Source organism: Pleuronectes platessa, chromosome 10 (assembly GCF_947347685.1).
Source record: "Pleuronectes platessa chromosome 10, fPlePla1.1, whole genome shotgun sequence".
Classification (NCBI taxonomy): Eukaryota; Metazoa; Chordata; class Actinopteri; order Pleuronectiformes; family Pleuronectidae; genus Pleuronectes; species Pleuronectes platessa.
Window position 1 is genome coordinate 1543973 of NC_070635.1, and position 21365 is coordinate 1565337.

Genomic DNA, 21365 nt, shown 5'->3' on the forward strand with positions numbered 1-21365 from the left:
TCCAGGTCTAGTTACACGTTAGCAGCTACATTTAGCATCACTGCTCCACATTGACAGGAATCGACGGCGTCTTCCTTGAGTTTCAACATTCTTCAGTTTTGTTTGATCGAACATTGACGTAGATTTTAATACCCACACACTCGCCCGTCATGTTTGAGCGTTTGTGTTTTTTGTGTTCTCGTCTGGACGGAGATATTTATAAAAAATTGAGGTCACGTTGACGAAGGTGAATACAATGTGATGTTGTGTAGCCGAGGCACAGAACAATGTGAACAGCACACACTGTCCTGATGTGTGACGTGTGTCACGGACAATTAATGAATAATCAATTTGTGTCCTGTGCCTGTACACAACACAAACTGCGTCAGAGTTGTTTGTTAAGAGGAAGTTGGAACAATTTCTTTCATCAACAACCACAAGATTATCATCACTAGTGTGAGGACAGAGGTGTGGTGCTGCTGGTGTGTTCCTATTGGTCTCTCGTCCAAGGGGAGGGACAAATACATATGAGTACATGAAGGTGGAGGACTTGTTTACAGCCAAGTATTATAATAACCGATACTGATTCCAGACGAACCCAGAACAAGAACGTTTGTAATGTGTGTGAACAAAGTCGCGTCTGAGAGTCACTGGAGTTTTTCTGTATTAAACCAGATCAACCACCAACTTTCATCAACTTTTACAAACTGATAAAAAAAAACATATATCAAGAAGTTCATGTGCAAGAACACAAATCAATACTTCTCATGTCTTGCTCCTATTTCACAAGCTGTTGTGATAACGGGTTGAAAATGTAAATATTTTAAACGATTTCTCAAACTTGAAAAAGACGTGATTTAGAGGGAGAGACAGCAGCGGCAGAGTTTCAGTAATGAATCTCTCTCTCTCTCTCTCTCTCTCTCTCTCTCTCTCTCTCTCTCTCAGATTTCAATCAGGCAGCGGAGACACCAGCAGCTCCACAGGTGTCCAACAGTTCCACCAGCTCCTCACCTCAGGGGATGGTATCTGAGAGGATCAGCCTCTTGTTAGGTTTATTATTATTACTGTTATCATCAGCATTAAAAAAAACAGCTCTGATTCCCTCCTTCTAACAAACTCTGCCTGGGAAGGAACCCTCGACTTATTAGTGATGCTTGAATAATCAGAGAAATTAGTTCCCGACCTCGAGTCGTAATAAGAACTAAAAAGAATAAGAGTTTCCAATATCCTCACTTAGAAAAACAATCAGCTCCACACAGCAGCTTCTCAAGTGAACTTCAACCTGATGCAGATGTTTTTATGATTAACAAACATGTTTTTTAATCATATTTCTACGTCTGTCACACCTGTTCCTTCTGTAACTTCATGCAAACAGTGGACAGGTGTGTTGTTTAAAGGCTCGAAACACAAACACACACTGAAGACTTCACCGCTCGGACCCAGGGACGATCAGAGGAGGTCACGTTTCCCTCAGGACTCAGAGATCTGTGGTTTTCAGGGTCAAATCAAGGTCACAGCTGTTTACTGCATCAAGGAGGGAATGAGACAAAGTGCTGCTGCGTACTTTCATTTTGGGGTCTGGCCTCTCAAACAGGTTTTTAATAAAAACAACACTGGGATTATTGGAGGCAGCGCAAAGAAATCAATTTAAATCACGAGCATTAATCCAGGTCCAGACTTCAACTCGGAGGATAAAGCTGCTCCGTCTAAACGGCTCAACCCTGATAACTGGATCAAATACTTCAAATAAGAGACAGACAGGACAATCCCCCCCGAGGACATGGACTACATGCAACTCATGTTCATATCACCACTGTTTGTGTATAATTCTGTTATTGCATGCTTCGCCCCAACAACCCCCCCTGCCTGACGACCTGAGACGAGCAGAATAAATATGATAGTTTAAAATCTCTCCGTGACACCGTTTGTTATCTGGGACCCGTCGGAGACATTTTGACCTGTCGCAGGACGAGAGGCCTGATGTCCCTGATAATGAGTCCCAGTCATTGGGTCAAACCCCCCCCCTCCCCTCCCTCTGCAGGCTGTGACGAATCAGCCTTTAATCTGAGGCTGAGTTGTGAGGACACAGTGAAAGTGTTGCATCGAAGCCTCATCTAACATCTTCATCTAACATCTTCATCACGGCTCAGTGAAACATGCAGGTGAGAGAAGAGGAATCACACACTCTCTCCTGGACGTTAACTCAAACACAGAAATACGCTGCACCTCCTTGAAAGCAGCCAATCAGAGAGAAGAGGTCATCAGACAGTCTGTTTCCAATGAGCTGAGAAGCAGAGACTCCAAGCACACACACACACACACACAGGACATTGCCTCGTACATGTAGAAACACACAGAGGACTCAACTCACCGTGGCCCCGCTGCTCACACTCTGCTCCTCTTCCTCACTTTGACTTCACGACACATTGTCAACTTGTGCTGCATCTGAGACGCTCTGTCTTTGTTTACAGTGAGAGACAGAGACTCCTCCCTGGAGGATCACACCTGTGACACCTTGGTCTCTCTCTCTCCACCCCCCCCCCCTCTCTCTCTCTCTCTCAGGAATGTGAGCCTCATGTTTACTGTAAATCAGACGTTGCTTCCTCGACTGGAAAACAACTGAGAACCTTCAAGGAAATCTGTCAAGGCCAAAGTATTTTTGACTGAATTCTTTCATGCTTTATCATTTTTATAGGTTTTATATATGTCCCAGTTTTTGAGGTATGGATTTCTGCTGCCAACCCAGACTTCAACACTTTATTTGTCATGTGCACAATAATTACTTTCAGCACTTAAATAAAATATAACAGAATATGCACATCAAATATTAATTATAAAGATGTATTATATAATATATTACTGAGAAGAAGGAATGAATGACGAGCCGATAACAGCCGTTAAAAAAACACACAACAATAATCAGCGACTGGTACAAATAAAAATAGATGTTGGAAATTAGCTGGAAAGAAAATATAGTTTCCTTCTTATGTTAATTTTCAGCCATCATAATGTTATTAATCCTCAAACATCTGGTCACTGAACCGGGTTTGATGATGATACTGAACCTCTGCTGCTGCTCTGCTGATCTCATTGTAGGAGCTCTGGTCTTGGATCAGTTCTTCAGAACCAACGAAGGTCGGCTGCTGTTTGAATCCTGAAGTCCTAAAATATTAATCTGAGTTTGTCTGAGTTTTGCAGCAAAGAATAAGTTCCTTCACACATCTGTAAACTCCGGTTCAGAATAATTGTGTTGACTTCTATTAATTTTTTATTCCCACTTTCTCTTCGGCAGAAAATATTTCCAAAGCCTCCAGGACATGGATATCTGAAAACCTGGGTTTGTAAAATCTAAACTGCGTCCGTGGGTAATAATTTACCTTTTAATACAATAGAAAACGTTTAATGTTTAGTTATTTAATTAATATTTAACTCCACGTTCTCTCCTGCGTGCTGAAAGAATAATTCTTTGATAAGAGTCATTGATTTTCTGGGACGCTGGTTAGAATCTATTTCTGTGACTTTGTTCCTTCCACTGAGATGATTGACATGTGAACTGCTTCCGTGTGTGTGTGTGTGTGTGTCTGTGTGTGTGTGTGTGTGTGTGTCTCTCTGTGTGTGTGTGTGTTGTCTCTTTGGAAACAACGAGGCTGCAGATTGAACGTGATGAAGGAACTTCTTTGTTCTTCTTCGCTTCAGGAAGTGAAGATTCTTGTGTCACCCGAGCGAGAGGTCGGGTTTTTCTGTTTGGCAATAACATAACTTCTTTAAAATAACTTCATCGGTGGATTCACTCTGTGAGTTCACTTCACACGCTCACATTCACTCATCAGCTCAGAACACACAGTCCAGCAGGGGCTGATGGGAATGTGAGTTTTTCCATTAGTCACAATACAAATGGATCTGAATCTTCCTCTTCACACTAAAGCACCGTCACCCTGTTTGACTCTGACTGGGAGTGTGTGTGTCTGTGTGTGTGTGTGAGGGGGGGGGGACTTCTCGTTGGCGGTGATTCAGCTGCTGATTGACAGCAGCTGTGTCTGAGTGTGTCACCTGTTTATTCCACACGCAGGAAACCCTTCAGGCTTCTGTGACTCAGCGTTGGAGCGTCCTGAGGGTGGAGGCAGCACACCTCCACCCCCCCCCCCCCCCCCCCCACCCCCCCGACACCCTGTGCTGTGGCTGCTCTTTGTGTTTGCACTTTCCTTCCTCCTCATTTTCTTAGAAACAGAGGAATCGTAGCCGAGAGCGGTTCCCTGCTCAAATTAACATATTCTGTGATAGAACAAAAAATGGAACTTTTCCAGTGCTGTGGTCTTTTGCCACTGGTGCAGACTGGTTGGTCCAAACACACATAAAACATTCATTGGGCCGAGGCTTCTGGTTTCCCTGTCGGTGGCTGGTTTCCCTGTTCTGTCGTCTGCTGGTTTCCCTGTCGGCTGCTGGTTTCCCTGTCGTCTGCTGGTTTCCCTGTTCTGTCGGCTGCTGGTTTCCCTGTTGGCTGCTGGTTTCCCTGTCGTCTGCTGGTTTCCCTGTCGTCTGCTGGTTTCCCTGTTCTGTTGGCTGCTGGTTTCCCTGTCGTCTGCTGGTTTCCCTGTCGGCTGCTGGTTTCCCTGTTCTGTCAGTTGCTGGTTTCCCTGTTGGCTGCTGGTTTCCCTGTTCTGTCGTCTGCTGGTTTCCCTGTTCTGTCGGTTGCTGGTTTCCCTGTTCTGTCGGCTGCTGGTTTCCCTGTTGGCTGCTGGTTTCCCTGTTCTGTCGGCTGCTGGTTTCCCTGACACCAGAGCCACAGAGGAGCTGGTGGAACTGAACTCCAGCTTCAGACTCCATGATTGAAGTGACCGTAGAATTCAAACTGACGTTCAGGAGGCGCTGAGCAATAAACTACAGACACTTGAATCATGACTCGTGTCAGTGGATTTTATTGAATAGGAATATTTTCCACTCAGTGGATGATTCATATCTTCATGTTTTATTTGTTTTCGGCCTCAACACTTTGACTTTACTGTTCAAATAATAATTTTTCTTTGACTCCGATGTGGTGTCCTATCTTTTGTGCTGCCGTCACTGGGTTCGAAATTTTGTGACCACAACCATTTTAGCAGCATTAATAATTCAAATTTCACCCGAAACGCATTCAATCAAATTCAGTTTGCAGTAGAATGAGATCCTTTATTTGTTTTATTTCTACTTTAGTAAACTTTATGTTTTATCAGAGACTCTTAAAGACCTTAAGATCCATTTAAATACATGTTACAGATAATCCATCAATAGAAATATGTTCATAAAGGGATTCGGTTTCAATGCTTTCAAATAAAGACGACACATTCTTCCTTTATAGTTATATTTTATTAATTTTCACGGCACATGTTCGGGGGAAACACATGTCAATATGGATTTGTTACATGAATATCTATTGCACTATAGATATTTGTTATTTAAAAATACATGTAATGAGATGGTATTAAACTGGCAATGGCACCAATAAAAAATCTCTTTTTTTTCCTTTTCATAATAATAATAGTTTGGCATGTTACTTTTTTTTAAATTAGTTATATCAAGACACAGAGTTGAGGGCACACATCATGTACAGCACTCGACACTCGAACCCCCGGAGCCAACAGAGCGGCGACCCGCTCCTCTTCCTCCTGAAGGCAAATCCAGAGCTCGCTGTGAAGGAGACGAGTCGGCTGCGAGCGAGCGATCAGTGAATCTGGATAAAGCGGCCGTGTGGATCTCCACATCAAAGCAACGACTGCAACACAGAGGAGATGTGGTTTCTCAAGTGTTGGTAGATGCTGAATGTGTTTGATCCCACGCGTCGAGCGGAGGACGAGGACAGAGGACGAGGACAGAGGATGAGGACAGAGGACGAGGATGAGGACAGAGGACGCCTCCTCCTGCCTGGGGACCGGAGCTCCTCGTTAAAATAGGAACATGACAAAAGATAAAAGAAACACAATTGCATGCAAGCTAACATGAGCATATTTCTGGTTCTTGATGGTCAATATTGTTTTTAAGAGCTGAAATATCGAAACTACTATTTTTGTTGTAGTTGGGCGACCTGACTGGTTCTGGTGCTCGGACTGGCCTCGGCTCTTTGACCCGGTTTCCTGTCTCCCCTTCATTCACCGTCACTATAAAGGCCAGACGCCACAGAGAATACAAACACATAATTTACCATATTCAACATATCAGAATATTCAGATTGATGTTTCTGTGATGAAATAAAGATTTGAAACGCAGGACTTTTACTTGATTGTAGAATTAGAGTATTGGCGTATTTCCTGGTACTGGTCAGTTCTAAATGGTTTAAGTACAAGTCCTAATTCCTAAACAACACAATTTTGTTCAAAGTGTGTGTATAAATACTACAAGAAGATTATCATATTTGACCTAACAGTAAATCAACGGCTTCTCTTCCTCTGATCACAGCTTTCGGAGTTAGATGATGACACGTACGCAGCAGTTACAGTGTAAAGGAGGTTTGAGAGGAAACTAACTCGACAACATGTTTGTGTTGTCGAGTTAGTTTCCTGTGAAAGTCTCTGGCACAACGGAGCCAAGTGCCCAAGGTTCACCGGCACTCGGCAGGAGGCTGGTGTTCATTTACCACCCGGGCGGCGACACAGAGACACAAAGACGATTAGTATGCATGTTGGACCTGCAGTGTGTGGGGGGGGGGTGTTGTGTTTGTGGGGACGGCCGATGTTGCACACACACTCAGGGTTCAGGGGAGGAGATGAAGCATCTTTGTAAATAAAGTGGCCCGACGCAGCTTTTTTCTTTTCTTGTCCTTGGCCCACATCCGTGCAGAAAGCGAAGCAGGGCCCCGAGCAGCAACACACAACCGAGCAGCAACACACAACCGAGCAGCAACACACAACCGAGCAGCAACACACAACCGAGCAGCAACACACAACCGAGCGAGCAGCACGACACTGGCTGGAGGTTTGAGAACACGCCTGACCATGTTAAATAAATTCCCTAATACGGCGCATGAGGAATCACTAATTAGCTATTAATGACATTCCTGCCTGTGGAAGGCTCGGCACGGGCAGATTTATGTAACATTACCGAATGCTAATTCTCAAAGCTCTGGAGGAACATGCTAATCCGCTGCATAATTCATCAGCGCTCAGTTCTCCTGCCTCACTCGGCTGCTCAGTATTCAGAGGGTTCACTGTGGTTTCTGTCATTTCACTGCTGAGCTGGAGAGCAGCTACACTCACGACTCCTTTCTGTTTACATGGAGCTGTGGTTCAGGTGTGTGTGTGACGTGTGGCGGTGAAGCCCGACTGCTGGTCGTGGTTTCTGCTGCACATCAGGGAAGTATGATTTCACAGCATCGAGATTCAAGATTGAAAAAACTGACCGAGCGTCTGGTCCGCTGACGTCCCCGGGGAAAGAGGCGAAGCAGTCAATGTTTACACATCACATTCTAACTATGGCATAAAAACCCAAAACCATCAAGACAAATTGTCACGTACGGAGGCAGCAATGGTAGAAAATCAGCATCTGCAGAGCAATAAAATACAGAACAAACTTCACAGATCTAATCACAAGCCTTTTTTTGTTTTTTTCTCTCCCGGCAATCTATGAAATGCAACGTACGATAACACGAGTTCGCTTCAGCACCTTGTTCACATCCTCGTGCACCAGGTCCGGTGGACAGGAAGTGATGTCACATGGTTTCTCCTCACTCGGTTTCCCAAAAACCAGATCTTTCTTTTTTCCGTGAATTCAAAGAAATTCTCAAAACATAATCAGTAAGCAGTTTGACATTTTGACTCCACGTGATTCACCCGACAGAAAATATCCAGAATTAAACTCTCATGTGGGTTGATAGAGATGAATTTGATTATTTTATGGCTTCATGTTTTTAAAATTGAAAGAGTCTGAGGCCGTGCTGCTCTGATCTGTGGGAGGAGTCGATAGCGTAAGAAAAGAAAAACGGACAAAGCTGTGAACAAGGTGCAACGACCACGTCTGATGCCATCTGATAAAAACATGCCAGGAACTGCCTCGCCTGAGGAGGAGCTGCTGAGACACAGTGATCGAGAGTGAGCTGGTGCCCATCCGCCTACTTCCTGTCAAGAAGCTGACACTTCCTCCCGGTGATGTTGTCGCACTCAGCTGCACTAGTTAAAGAGCCAAGTGCATCCGAGTCTGCAGGATTCTGCCTCGACTGCAAAATTGTGCTTAGGAGTTTATGTCCCAGAAGTGTTAAGGCTTTTTAAATCTCAATACCAGACGTTTTACTAAGTACTAATGAGCTATAAGTTTAACAAGATGCAGGATGGGATGTAAGAGAGTGGTATTAAAGGTTTACAGATTCACAAATAAGCAACAATCAAGTCAGTTTCAAATTAAGTAGAGAAATGATAAAAACAATTGGCCTGGTATTGGTTTGTTTTCTCTTTTTTTGCCCAACTCATAGGATATGTTTGTTTTCGAGTCAGAGAGGAAAGGTTTGCAAAGCACCTGTTTATGATCGAATCAAATCATGGACCTTCTGCTGCTTTACGCTAAAAATCACTGAATCCATAAGTCGCTCACATTTTGCTGGACTCTTTCTAAAAATTGAAAATTGGCACCGACAACCCAATCATGTAGATCAATGCTCTGCGAACCTGACCTCCTGACGGGGGCTCCCGGTCGTCGGGAGCCGGTAAGGATGAGCGGTTAGCGTTAGCGTTAGCTGCAGTTAATGGAGCCACAGGGCGGCCACGGCCAGCAGCAGTGACGGCCCCAAGGTGGAGGCCAGGGAGGCGGCCAGGAGCCGGCCGTCGTTCACCAGCCTGACGGAGATCACCTCCACCTTGAACCCGTCCTCGGTGGCCATGCATCGAAAGACGCCCTCCTTCAGGGGCGTGTTGAAGGTGGGCCCCAGGACGCAGAAGTCCCCGGAGAAGAGGCAGGGGTAGTTCTTGATGCAGTTGTCCTTCTCCCAGCGGTAGGTGGCGTGGAAGGAGCGCACGGGGCAGGGGAGGAAGATGGAGGTGTTGGACTGGACCACCACTTCTCTGGGTGAAGTGCGACGCTGCTTCAGAGCTGAAAGACACAAGTGTGTTATCGTCCTGGAAGAAGAATCACTACACAAACAAGGACGTCTCATTAGCAGCTAACAGGAAAGAGGTTTGTCTGCATTAGAGACACGATGTCAGTTTAATCCTGAAGTTAATTGGTGCTGATGACCAAGCTACTGCTTTGATATATATTCACGTGTAGCATTATAAACACTAAATACTCATCATACTGCTCTCTGTGGACCCTCTAATAACCCAAAACTGATTTTAATGAATTGTATTTTCATATTTTCTGCTCCGAACACCAGTTGTTTATTTTAGATGTTTTCCAGGGCTGGATTAAAAAGCAGGTAACAACCTCAGGGACGTAGGATCCCTGACCCACAAATATTCATTATGTTTAAGTTGGTTTGTGGTTATTTAATTAATTTTAAATGTGTTTACTATTCAGCGTTAAAGCACATTTCCAACTGGAATGATCAGGGCCTTGAGGCAGCTGCTGCTTTAGTCTTGGTAGTCCCTTACATTCTGTAGCTTTTCTGGAATAAACAGTAAATGTAAATAATGTGTGGACAGAGTGATTCACTTTAGAGATGGTTTAGAGGTTGAATCCAAAATCTCCTTCACAGGAATATTTCTTTGCGTCCTTGACATAACACATTGTCTCCTTGTGATTAAAAAACTTGCTGTCGTGTTATTTTTGACATCTTGTTTTGACAGATCGTTGTTTAGTCCTGTCGACGTAACAAGCTGAGAAGAGAATAATTGCTGTGTCGACTGCGACCGTGAGAACAGAACACAGCAAACCTCCTCATGTCCCACTTCTTCAAAACCATGACACAGCTAAATAAAAATAGATCCCCTCGGGTCTGTGTCATCACAGCTTCGTTCCAAAGACCACAGCAGCCAGATGGAGCTTTGACTTTGAAAGGTCCAGTGTGTAGGACTCAGGTGAAAGGATCTGTTTTCTTTAACCTAGAATCATCCCTTTATATTTAAATATTTTATTTTTAAATAACTTTATATCCACATCGGGAGCAGGTCCTCTCTACGGAGGCAGCCATGTTTTTTTACAGGAGCCCAAACTGGACAAACTAAACCTTTTGAGTTTCAATGAAAACTGAAGCCTCCACAGGTTCTCTGTCATGTTTAGGGGGGGGGGGGGTTCACCTGCAACATGACAATTCACCACTAGAGTTCACTAAACTCTACACACTGAGCCTTTAAAACATGCGTTCATTTGGGGCTAAAACCTTCTGTTTCTAATTTGACCGATAACGTTTCAGCTTTGTTTGCTCGCAGGTAAACGTGTGCAGAGCAGAAGAAGTGGAATGCATCAGCTCTTTAATTCATCTGCATTCATATGTAGATGACTGTTAATGGAGATTAACCACACTGTCGTCTGGACCTCGCTGTAGGTGAGAGGTTTGAGTTATAAAAGAAACTCATGTCTTGGTCTGGATATATGAAGGTGACTTGGCACACAGGGATGTAACAGCTCCTTCGATTAAACTGTGAATATGAAGCACATCGGGGACTCGACTGTCCGTGGGAAATGAGTCCATCGCCTTTATGTGAGTTTCAATAACCTGCGTCAACCCACTGATTCTGGTGTGAAAGAGTCAATTAGACTCTGTGACCAACACGGAGAATTCAACAGCAGAATGTGGACGCCATGTTTCCCTCCTGCTGCTCAGCCCTCGCCTGAATGTCCCGGGATCATCCTGCTGCGTTCCTCACAAGTGAGATACCTTCACGTCTGAAAACGTTAATTACGTGATGTTCGAGTCGGATCTAACGCAGATAAAGCGACTCGTCAGAGGGAGTAACAGTCACGAGTAGCTGAGGTTGCAACTGGGTTTTGAGCTCTGAAACCGGGCGAGCCTCCACATAACACAAAGGATCTCTCCCCACGGCTTCTTGAACCCGGCTCAATTATATGATAATCATCTCTTTTACTCCGGCTCCACAGAAAAGTTCCTATTTTGGTTTTAATTAAGATACAGAGAGAGAGTGGGAGAGAGCAGATAAGGCCTCACCAGCAGCTTCCCCGCAAACCGACGAGTTGGACTGGTCCAGATTCTGCATCAGCGCCCTGTCGGAAAAGAGAATAGAGACAAATTAGCAGCAGAATAGAGTTTCACAAAACAGCTCGTGAGCCTCCACGTCCACCTGCTGCTCCTCGCTGATGGAAACACAGACACGGGTCATTAAGCAGAGAATCTGAGGCTTATTACAGCACTTTGCTTTAAATTGGAAACGCACAGTTTCTGTCTCAGAGCAATTTACTAACGGAGGAATAAGCAATCACGGCTCCACATTCATCTTGTGGTGATTGTGTTGCTCGTGATGCTTTTTCTGGGAGCTGCAGTTTCTGTGGAGTTTAGGGGAGTTCCACCTCCTCGGGGCCGGGGATTATCAGCCAGAGCTAGGGTTGCAAAATTCCGGGAATTAACGGGAATTAACGGGAATAAACTGGAAATGTTGTGGGTAATTTATACTAACTGTATTTACCTTGTCATATACAGACATAAATATAAACATTTAGTTTTGTCATAGGTTGATTTGAGCCCTGAGGAAACTTTGGGCACTTGATTATATGCTTCTGCATCTTAGTGTTTTAGTTCTTAACTTAGGTCTTTGCACAGTATTTTCAAATGTTCACAGCCTTTCCTTCTACATTGGCTGGGGTAAAAAGTCTCCATACAGGAGATAGTGCACGTGGAAGTGTTCTGTAGAATAAGATGAGAAAAAATCTTGTAAAAAAACACTAAAGCAATGCCAGAGATATAAATAGTTGGCCCAACAATTGGAATCGTCTGTAAAAATATTTTACAATTGATGGAGAAATGAATAGAAATAGGCTAGATAGACAGATGAACAATCCTCAATCAGCATGCTAATATATTTCCCCAGTAATATCATCGAAACTTACCTGACTAGTCCTGCACACTACAGCAGGTCTCAATAGCCCTGATGTAGTGTGAAGGATGCTGGGAATTATCTGTGCATGTGATGGAGAAATGCACAGTGGAGGGTTGATGTGCTGCATTCCATACATCTTTAAAATAGAGTTTTGAATTATGTTTTTATTGTTCAGCGTTTAATTTGTGTCGTTTTTTTTTCAAAATTCCCAAAATTCCAGAGCTTAACTTCCCATTGAAAGTTTCCAGAAATTTACCGAACATTATCCGCCCCATTGCAACCCTAGCCGGAGCACAAAGCCTTGTTTCTGTGATTTGCAGATTTGTGCTGCAGATCCGATGCCACTGATCCTGAGTCTGCTGAAGAGCCCTCTCCCCTCTCCTCTCTCCTCAGCCCGTGGAGGGAAAAAACAGACAGACAGCAGCCAATAGCTCTGCAGTGGTGACATCATATCTCATCCTACCCAGTGGTGGCGTTGTATCCGGGCGGGATGGCGATGCACCTCCTCCGGGCCTTGTCCCAGCCGCAGTACGGGTCCCGGCCCAGGATGCACTCCCTGCACGTGTCCCCATAGCGACGGCAGTCAGCCAGCTGCAGGCGCTGGACCTCCATCGCCGTGCCGACGTACAGATGTCCCTGAGGACGAGAGGACGCACCACACGGTGAGGACGAGAGGACGGACCACACGGTGAGGACTCAGTGTTACTGGGGTCAATCAACCTGGGTTATTGATTCCTCACAGAGCTGATTACTGATCAGCAGCAGAGCCTCAGAAACAGATTTTTATTAAATCCCTGTAGTGGAAAAATAACTAAGTAAAATGGAATTTGACTAAGTGTGGTTGAAATATATTTGATAGTAATAACTCCTTGCAGACCGCTCTAAGACTCCATGGCCTTAAATGTTTATGACCTGAAACCTGTTTGTCCTTTCCATTACTTATTGACTGTCCAAAGAACCCAATGGAAATGTATGTAAATCGTTTGTTACTGTGCTTTAGTTACTGTCTTAAAGGGGACATATTTTGGAAATTCCACTTTTGTAGTGCTTCTACATGTTAATTTGGGTATCTGGCATGTCTACCGTCCCCAAAACTCTGGAGAAAAACCACTCCCGTGATTTGTTGTGGTTCCTCCAGGTCAGAAACGATACGCTAGAGTGCGTCCAATGGGATTACGACCGAAATAAACGTCATAGTCACACCATGCCCATGTAGGGAGTCACGCTACATGGCCTTGGACGAGCGAGCTAACGCTAGCCGGGCTACACCGGCCGGTTAGCTCGCGAGCTAACCGGCCGGTGGAGCCCGGCTAGCGTTAGCTCGCTGCTGCTACCCGTCAGACATTTAAGTGGCCGCATAAACAAGGGACCCCCGGGACACCTCTAAACGTTGACTCAACAGTGTGGAAGGATGCTGCTGCTCCTACTGCTCCCACTACTCCCACTGCTCCCACTGCGGGGCTGCAGCCAGGCTCCCCGGGGGTGAGGGGGGCGGGGCACTCAAAACAGGTCAAGCTGAGGAGGGCTGTTTTAGACAGGGTAAAAAGGTGCTGTTTTAAATAATCCTTGTGGTATATGACATTTCATTAAGACCCCAAGGGACCATATCAACTGTGGTAAAATGGGCATAATATGTCCCCTTTAAACTAGCCTACAGAACCGTCCTCCTATATAAGACCCTTGTATTTGACTGTTGTCCATCTTCACTCTGAGATCCTCGTGGTTTCCCCGTGCTGATCCTTTCTGCAGAAAGCCTCTTATTAAATACACGTAGATAACTTTGTTGTTTCCAGCCTCTTGTATCTCCAGCTTTCCATCACACCCCTCAGGTAAAACTCCAAATGTCTGAGAAAAGGTATTTAATATCTTATAAAGACCAGTGTCAGTAATGGGAACTGAGGGATTTAATAACGGTATTCATTCATGAGAACCAGGTCGAGAAAACCTGAGCCATTTATCGTTGAAAATTTAAATTTGGCAATTTGTAGGGATTATACTTCAGATAAACAGGAATTTGGATTCGCTGCGACTTTAAAATGCTGCTTTTGATTTTTAAAGCACTGAATTTGGGTCAAATTAAATTTCTGATCTGCTTCTACGTGATGAACCATCTGACCTCTGACCCTCAGTTCAAACTGGAACCTGGAGAAGCAGAGTTTCATCAGAACAAACCATGGATGAAAGGAGCTTTTAGAATCAAATATAATCTCTTAAACAACCCCCCCCCCCCCTCCTCCCTGTGATCCCGTCTGGTACAACTACAACAAACTACAGATTAATTAATCTTCTGCTCACATCTGCAGTCGCGCCCGCAGCGTTTCTCAGCCTTGTTTAAACCCTGATGTAATATTCATCATGACAACCAGGATGTAGCTGGAGTCTCCCTCCACCACGTTGTTCCTCTTACCTTCTGGGCGTCGATGGCCATGTTGAGAACGGGGCCCTCGTTGTGGAACAGGGAGTACTGGGATATGATGAAGACCCCCTCGCTGGAGTGGAGAACCTTCAGAACTTTGCCTTGTTCTGTGGAAACACAGAGGAGAAGATGCTGTGAGGGATGGATCCCAGTTCTGAGCATCGTTATAAAACACATCATAAACCCACGTCTTCTGAGTCATAAAGGTCAACATTTGTGTTTTCATGAATTCACAGTTTCTCACTTGGACGGTTTCCACCCTCGAGGGCCGGAGGAGAAACAGACGACTGGAGCTTTAGAGACTTTTTTGAAGATTGAGCTGCTCTGCAAAGATAAAATACTACGAGAGGCCGTGTTTAACCTCAGTGGAAGGAGCCAAAAGCACAGAACACAGGGGGGGGGGGGGGGGGGGGATCTGCAGAACTTCATGTTCCGCTGTGGAAATCAAGAACCTTTTGGGGATTCTGGGTCAATTTTTTGTTCATTACCGAGCATCAGAGCTGGATCTCTGCTCCTGACAGAACTGATGAAGCTTCCAATAAACTGGGTTGAATATTTGAATTATTATAATATTAAATCTGACTCACTGAGCGAAGAGGACAACTGCTCTGGGTCCGGATTAAACATCCAGGGCCTCAGAGGTTCAGGGTCTGATGCTCCTCAGCTGGTTTGTGGTCAGAGTATCTGGGAATATGCACCAGTGATTCTTTCTGGATTCATTTGTGTTTAATAGATTTACCACCGAGCAGCGTGATGTTCCCCAGAGTGAACCACCAGAGATTAGAGGTTGGAAGGAAGAAGTGGATATACTGAATCTGTTTGCCACCATCTTGTGATTGTTAACATCATTTGGAGCGAGAGTTTGCATAGAAGCGATCGGGTGATGGAGCTACCACCATCTTTCATCAGATAACTAATTAAATCATAAAATGACGTGTACTTAGTCTTTTTATTTTGTCCCCTGTCCCATCCACTAACATGGAGGAGTTTATTGCTTTCAAGACGGTTTGCCTTCTCTCTTGCTGAGCTCTCAAGTCATCCATCTTTTCTATGGTTTTGTTTCCACGTTTTCATTTGCTCTTCCTTCCTCGTTTGTCTTTAAGTGTCTCAGTTGGTGAAAATGTTTTCCTGCCCTCGCTCTCCCTTCAGCGATCTGACTCCTCTCTCTCCAAGCGATGACCTGAGGGGATGTAATGGCTCCCAGCAGAGAATCGTTCTAACTTGTCACATCCAACACGGTTTTACTTCTCCCGCTGTGGGAATGTGATGACAGTGATATCTTTTAATCTGGCACCTCGACTTCCTGCTCTTGCTGTCACGCAGACTTCTATTGTCCTGAAACTGCCTCGTCTCTCTTTTATCCCAATAAACTTCAAATCTTTTTCTCTCTGCAGTCAAAGATAACGTTCCCCATTTATCCAGTTTATTCTCACACGATGGTTTGATCCTGTCTGCAGCTATTTTCAGCTCCTGAATCAAACGAGCTCATCAGCAGAGAGATGTCAGCAGCACATCCTGAGCAGAGAGAGAGAGAGAGAGAGCTGCTGAACTCCTGCAGCGTCTCCTGAGTGAATCTTTAACAGTTTATTTATCCTCTGTGCACATTATCTTTCCACAGTAAATTGCTTCTCCCTTCTTATGCACGTTCCGATTGGCTGACGGCTTTTTCCACTGAAGGACAACAACCTTTAACCTTCTGCTGAAGATTGGAACTAACAAGCTCTGTTTTCCTTCTGTAACCTCCACATTAGCACAGAGTGGAGGCCGCTCACGTCCTCGGCTCTTGTTTTCTCAGCTGGGCGGCTTCTCGCTCCGGCTCCATAACCTTTAAGCTTCTGTCACCTCGAACGTCTCAGCGTCTGAAAAGGGAAATAACTTCTGATCTTGAGCTTAAAGTCGGCTTTGAACCAGCGCTCTGACATTTCCCTCGGTCCCTGAGGGAAGCTTCCTGACTCGGTCCGAGCGGCTCCACGCTGTCCGATAGTCAGTCAGTGGGTTAGTGAGTGAAAAGAGGATTTTCACAGCTGCTCCAGTTTCTGCTCTGCTCTCCGAGGTCCACCACCCTTCACACGTCCTGCTGCGTCTGGCTAAGTGAATCTTTAGGGCTTCTACTCCACAGGATCACAGCCGGACGTCTCGGGGCTTTTGAACCAACACATATTCTTCTACTTGTCCAACTGAGTAAAAACACCGGAGGACTTGATGATTTATAAGTGTTGTCTTGACATGATTGTTTTAAATGGTGGAGTAAAGGAACACAGACATTTTTACTCGTGTTCAAGACGAATTTTTAACAGAAAATATAAGATAACTATAGAATGAATTCCTTTTTATCTTTCGTGTCTAACGTTTAGCACATGATCACAATGACATCAGCATTTAGTGGAAATGAATCCTCACAAAGATGCAAAGTTGAATTTCTAGAGACCAAAAATTTATACGACTCTAACCAACCATCCTGCATCACCAGTAACACCAGTGACACCAGTAACACCAGGTCAAACCAGATGTGTTTTACTTGAGGAACCGTGGTCTCTGTGTACGACTCTTGTGGATTGTGTTGTTGCCTTGTTTCCAACACAACACACATTGAAGACGATGGTTGTTAGAGCCATCTCTTCTGCAGAGTTATCGTCTGGCTGGTGATCAACAGACGGGGAAATGAGTTCTGTCACATCCTGCAGCGTTCTGTGTCTCCCAGTCGAACATCCACCAGAACCAGTTTGACAGGTTAGAAACTGTTGTGTTTACACAGAGCTTGAAGGAGACCCCCCCCCCCCCCCCCCCGCTAAATCCCACTTCATCCTCCCGGGTGTGAGGCAGAGCTATTAAGCTAATTAGGACTCTACCCTGTCAGTTTGTTGGAGGCCAACACGGTGACGTGAGTTCATCCAGCCTCCAAATACAGTTCATCATCTTCTCAGAGATCTGAGCCTGAGAGTGAGCAGAATGAAATGAGTGGAGAAGATATGAATAAAGATCTCCACCTTCACTACAGCTGCCATCCAGGGGCCTCTCACCCCCCACTCTGTCCCCAAGGAGATATATGGCTCCAATTTTTTTTTCACATGTGAGGTAGTTTGTGTGACGTTGCACAATGTTGTGTTTCAAATATTGAAACGGTAACACAAACCGTAGCGAACGGGACAAAGACACCAGAGTTCATTTGAAGAGCACTTGATAGATGAGGAGTGAACGCCAGCTTCTACTAATCCTCAACCCAGGGAGCCCTTCATGGATATTTATTATTTGAGCACTCAGGATGATATTGACCCTCCGGGGCACCCGTACTAATATTAGCCCCTTTCCTTCTCTGCACAAGGATTTACAGTGTGGTCTCACCGAGCTCAGAAGAGACTAATGGTTACCCATAATGCATCTGCTTCGATTTCACCAGCTGTGTACGAAATCACTAACTAATCACTATTTAGTGATTTCGCCATTTTATAGTGGTGTCCCAATGTTAACTGAAGTTTTTTATACCCTATAAAGTGCACTTATTGTTTCCCACAATGCACCGTGACAACCGATGGTCAATAAGCGAACAATATATCCCATCATGCATTGCGCTGGCGGCCGACAGACGAGAGGAGCGAGGGCAGAGCATCACAAACCTGAGAAGTTTATTTATACATTTAAAGATGATCATTTAACGTCTTTTTTACTTTAAAGTATAAATACTAAGTGTAAAATGAACATGAACCTGTAACTGTGGGATTTAAGTTGTTTTTCATCACAATCCTGAGACAATGACGTCATTAGCGATGCAGAGAAAACTCAAAAGCATATTCTCCTTTTCCCCTGGAGCTCACTGTAAACAGCAGATCTCTAAATGGTTATTAGTGGCTGATGTAAGGACCCCGGCTCTCAACCTCCTGCTCCTCTGATTGGTCGAGACTCTTCCAAAGCAGCCATCCATCCCGAGGAGCCGTCTTATCTGACCGCCTCACTCACTGGAGATTGGATTATTTAAAGGAGGCGGCTTCTCTCCATCACTTGCAGAGATACGTGAGCATCTTTGAAATTAATTACACAGATTGATGAGCTCCAGTTGTTAAGAGCTCGTGAATATTTATAGCCGGCGTCCTCGAGTGAAGGTGATGCAGCAGTGATGAGGCTGAAGAAGGGATGTGATCCAACCAGAGGGGCTCAGAATGTTTCTCTTCATAAATCATGAGCCGAAATATGAAGGAGTAATGGTTGACACATGTTTTTTTTTTAAACGCTGCAACAGGTTTAAATAAGATATGACAGGGGGGTGGGGGGGGGGGGGGGGGGGGGACAGCCAGATCTCCAGAGCAGCCTGTTTCTCCGACCTCAAGACATCTGCTACTCAAACTGCTCCAGTTTCTCTCCAGGCCACGAGAGACCTGTGGCCGTCCAGCGCTCTTCATCCTCTCCCTCCTCTTCCTCCTCTCCCTCCTCTCCCTCCTCTCCCTCCATTAGTGACACACTTAGCAGAGCCCACAGCGAGAGGCCATCGTGCTCGACACCACATTGTGTGTTTTTTTTTTTATTCTCATTTGCTAAAAACAGACTGAGCCCAGAAAAAGCCTGATGAGTGACAGGCACAGCTCCTCGGCCTGAGCGAGGAGCTGTTCCCGGAGAGATGACACCCTCCCTCTGTCGGCGGACCTCCGGCTGCTGAGACGCCCGAACCGGCATATGACTTCAGATGGTTGCCATAGTAATCTCCCTCAGGCACAAGGCAATTTTTGTGTTGTGTGGTGTGTGGTGTGTGTGTGTGTGTGGTTGTGTGTGTGTGTGTGTGTGTGCACCAGCCGAGCCTCAGTGTCGCTGCTGTGATCAAATCCAAACGGCTTCGTGGAAGTCAGGCATCGTTTAAATGGGTTTTGAGCAAAACTCATTTCGACCGTGAGTCCGTTTTTCTACTTGTCGATGCTTAAATTAACAATTTGTTTGTTTCAGCCATTTTTACTTGTTCTGTGTTTTATCGTTTTTTAGCCAGTTTAAAGGATTTAGCAACACAAGTCTTGTTGTTGCAATTATGGCCTTGATATATTTTTGTGATTAAAATGTAATTGCTTGGAACTGGGAACAACTTTGCCGCAGGGGAGTTGTCAAACCTTCAGTTGCACACAAGCGCTCACATGCATTTTTTCCATATCGGCGATAAATCAGTGTCTTTAAGTCATCCACACCTGTTCTGTAGTTTCAGATCGTTTTAGTCTCTTATGAGCTCGAACTTCTGGTTTTAAATTCTGTTCAATGTCTGGTTCACTTGATCAAATACTTTTATTCACCAGGTTCATATAGTGGCTGTGACCTTTTGTTCAAAATTCAATAAACGCCAGTGGGACGATTATCTTCTTCCATGTTTCTTTGTCACATCTACTTGTTCAGAGCTTAGCTGAACACAACTCATCATTTCTGTTTGTCTAATTGACAGTTAGAAGGTTAAAGTAAAGACAGAAGGGAAGGTTGCTAAAGTTGTGTTATTATAAATCCTAGTAGTTCACTATGAGTCGGGGCTAAAGAGAAACCACGTGTGCTGCTTGTGTGTCCTCCATGTTTCTAAAGGAGGTAGAGATATTTGAGAGTGAAGACAACTCAGGGAAACGCTCAGATATCTGCGTCTCATCTTTGTAGCACAGATCTCTCAAAGCTCCAGAGAAGAGACCCGGCCGACGTCCCCACAGCTGACTGACCACGAGCTGCACACTCACCGGTTCCGAGGTACAGGACGCTGTAGTGCTCGTCGTTCACCGCCAGCACGATGTCCGCCACGGCGTGGGTGATCTGGTCCTCGATGGGCAGGTCCAGAGGAGACACGCCCACGGGCCGGATGACGTCCTCGATCTCCGGGTGGTACCTGATGATCCCCAGGTTCTTGATGTCGTTGTGGCCGGCGGTCGCGTTTTTGCGGACGCACTGAGAAGAGAAGTGAAGCGACACTTGAATAAACACAACTCCCCCTGGACGAAGCTCCAAATTGCTTCTTTTATATTAACTCACACTTCAATCTCTTCTCTTCTGACTCATGCAGGTTCATATTTGTTCTTTTCTGTGATAAATAACGACTTGTTCTCACCATTCCAGGGCGATTGCTGCCGAACGAGCTGCTGTAGCCCTTCAGCTTGCTGTTGGTGAAGGCCTGGTCAATATCTTCAATGGAGTAGGCACAGATCACGGTTCTGCCCCTGAACAACGACAACAACAGTGATTACAACCCCAGTGGAAGCAGGAGAAGTGGGTGAGAGGGACATTCAGGGTAACGGCTACAACTCAGAGGTCGACTCTGGGCCCTAAAACCAGACATGTTTACAATCCCTTCAGTGCAGTTTCCCTCCAGAGAGTGAAATATCACCAACAGCTCGGTTCAGCCTCACATTTATCCCCTCGTTTTGGGAGCATGTTTTATTCTGGAGCTCACCATGCGTTGGAGAACAGGCCGTACAGGACCCCGGCCCTCTTGTCCTGCGCCGTCAGCACCACGGCCTGCTTCAAGTTGTTGTACTGCTGCTGGGTGTTGCCTGAGCCGCACATCATCCGAGCCTTCTTGAAGGTCGTCCACGAGTCGGCCAGCAGAGCTTTGATGCCTCCTTCGTCCACCTGGAGAAAACACACAACAGCTTCACAACTGTAAAAAACCTACAGTGAAGCCAGAACTGTGGTTTGTGGCCCCTGAGATGATACGACACTGGAAACCAGGACTCCCTCTCTCTGGAATCCTCCTACCACAACTTCTAAAGCTTCTAAAATGTGACACATCGATGCAGAGACGAGCTGAAGAACTTGAAAATACATGGACGGGTTTTCATCACACTAGGAATGGACGGGCATCTCCAGAGGGTTCACTTTTTGGAGTTTGGGGTCAAAGCCGACGTTGATAAGAGAGTTATTCCCCCTCCAATAAATATATTTGTAATTCATTTTCAGTAAATTAACCTATGAAAGTTATATATTTTTTATAGAGCTGTGAAAAATAACGCGTTAACTCGTTATGATTAAATTACAGGATTAATTCGTTTGTTTTTTTTAACGCATTTAACGCATGCGCA

The 21365-nt window shown here is 45.1% G+C and overlaps 1 protein-coding gene across 1 annotated transcript in view; it reads right to left on the reverse strand.

The window, feature by feature from the left end:
• Window positions 1–8680: 8680 nt before the first annotated feature.
• si:ch211-113g11.6 (uncharacterized protein LOC559008 homolog) overlaps window positions 8681–21365 on the reverse strand; it is a 28638-nt gene continuing 15953 nt past the window's right edge. Inside the window, exons 8-14 of the mRNA XM_053432656.1 lie at window positions 20738–20916; window positions 20396–20504; window positions 20031–20235; window positions 14335–14450; window positions 12391–12563; window positions 11042–11097; window positions 8681–9027 (exon numbers count right to left, since the gene is read on the reverse strand). Coding sequence (XP_053288631.1) covers window positions 8681–9027; window positions 11042–11097; window positions 12391–12563; window positions 14335–14450; window positions 20031–20235; window positions 20396–20504; window positions 20738–20916 — 1185 coding nt within the window. The remainder of the gene's footprint in view (window positions 9028–11041; window positions 11098–12390; window positions 12564–14334; window positions 14451–20030; window positions 20236–20395; window positions 20505–20737; window positions 20917–21365) is intronic.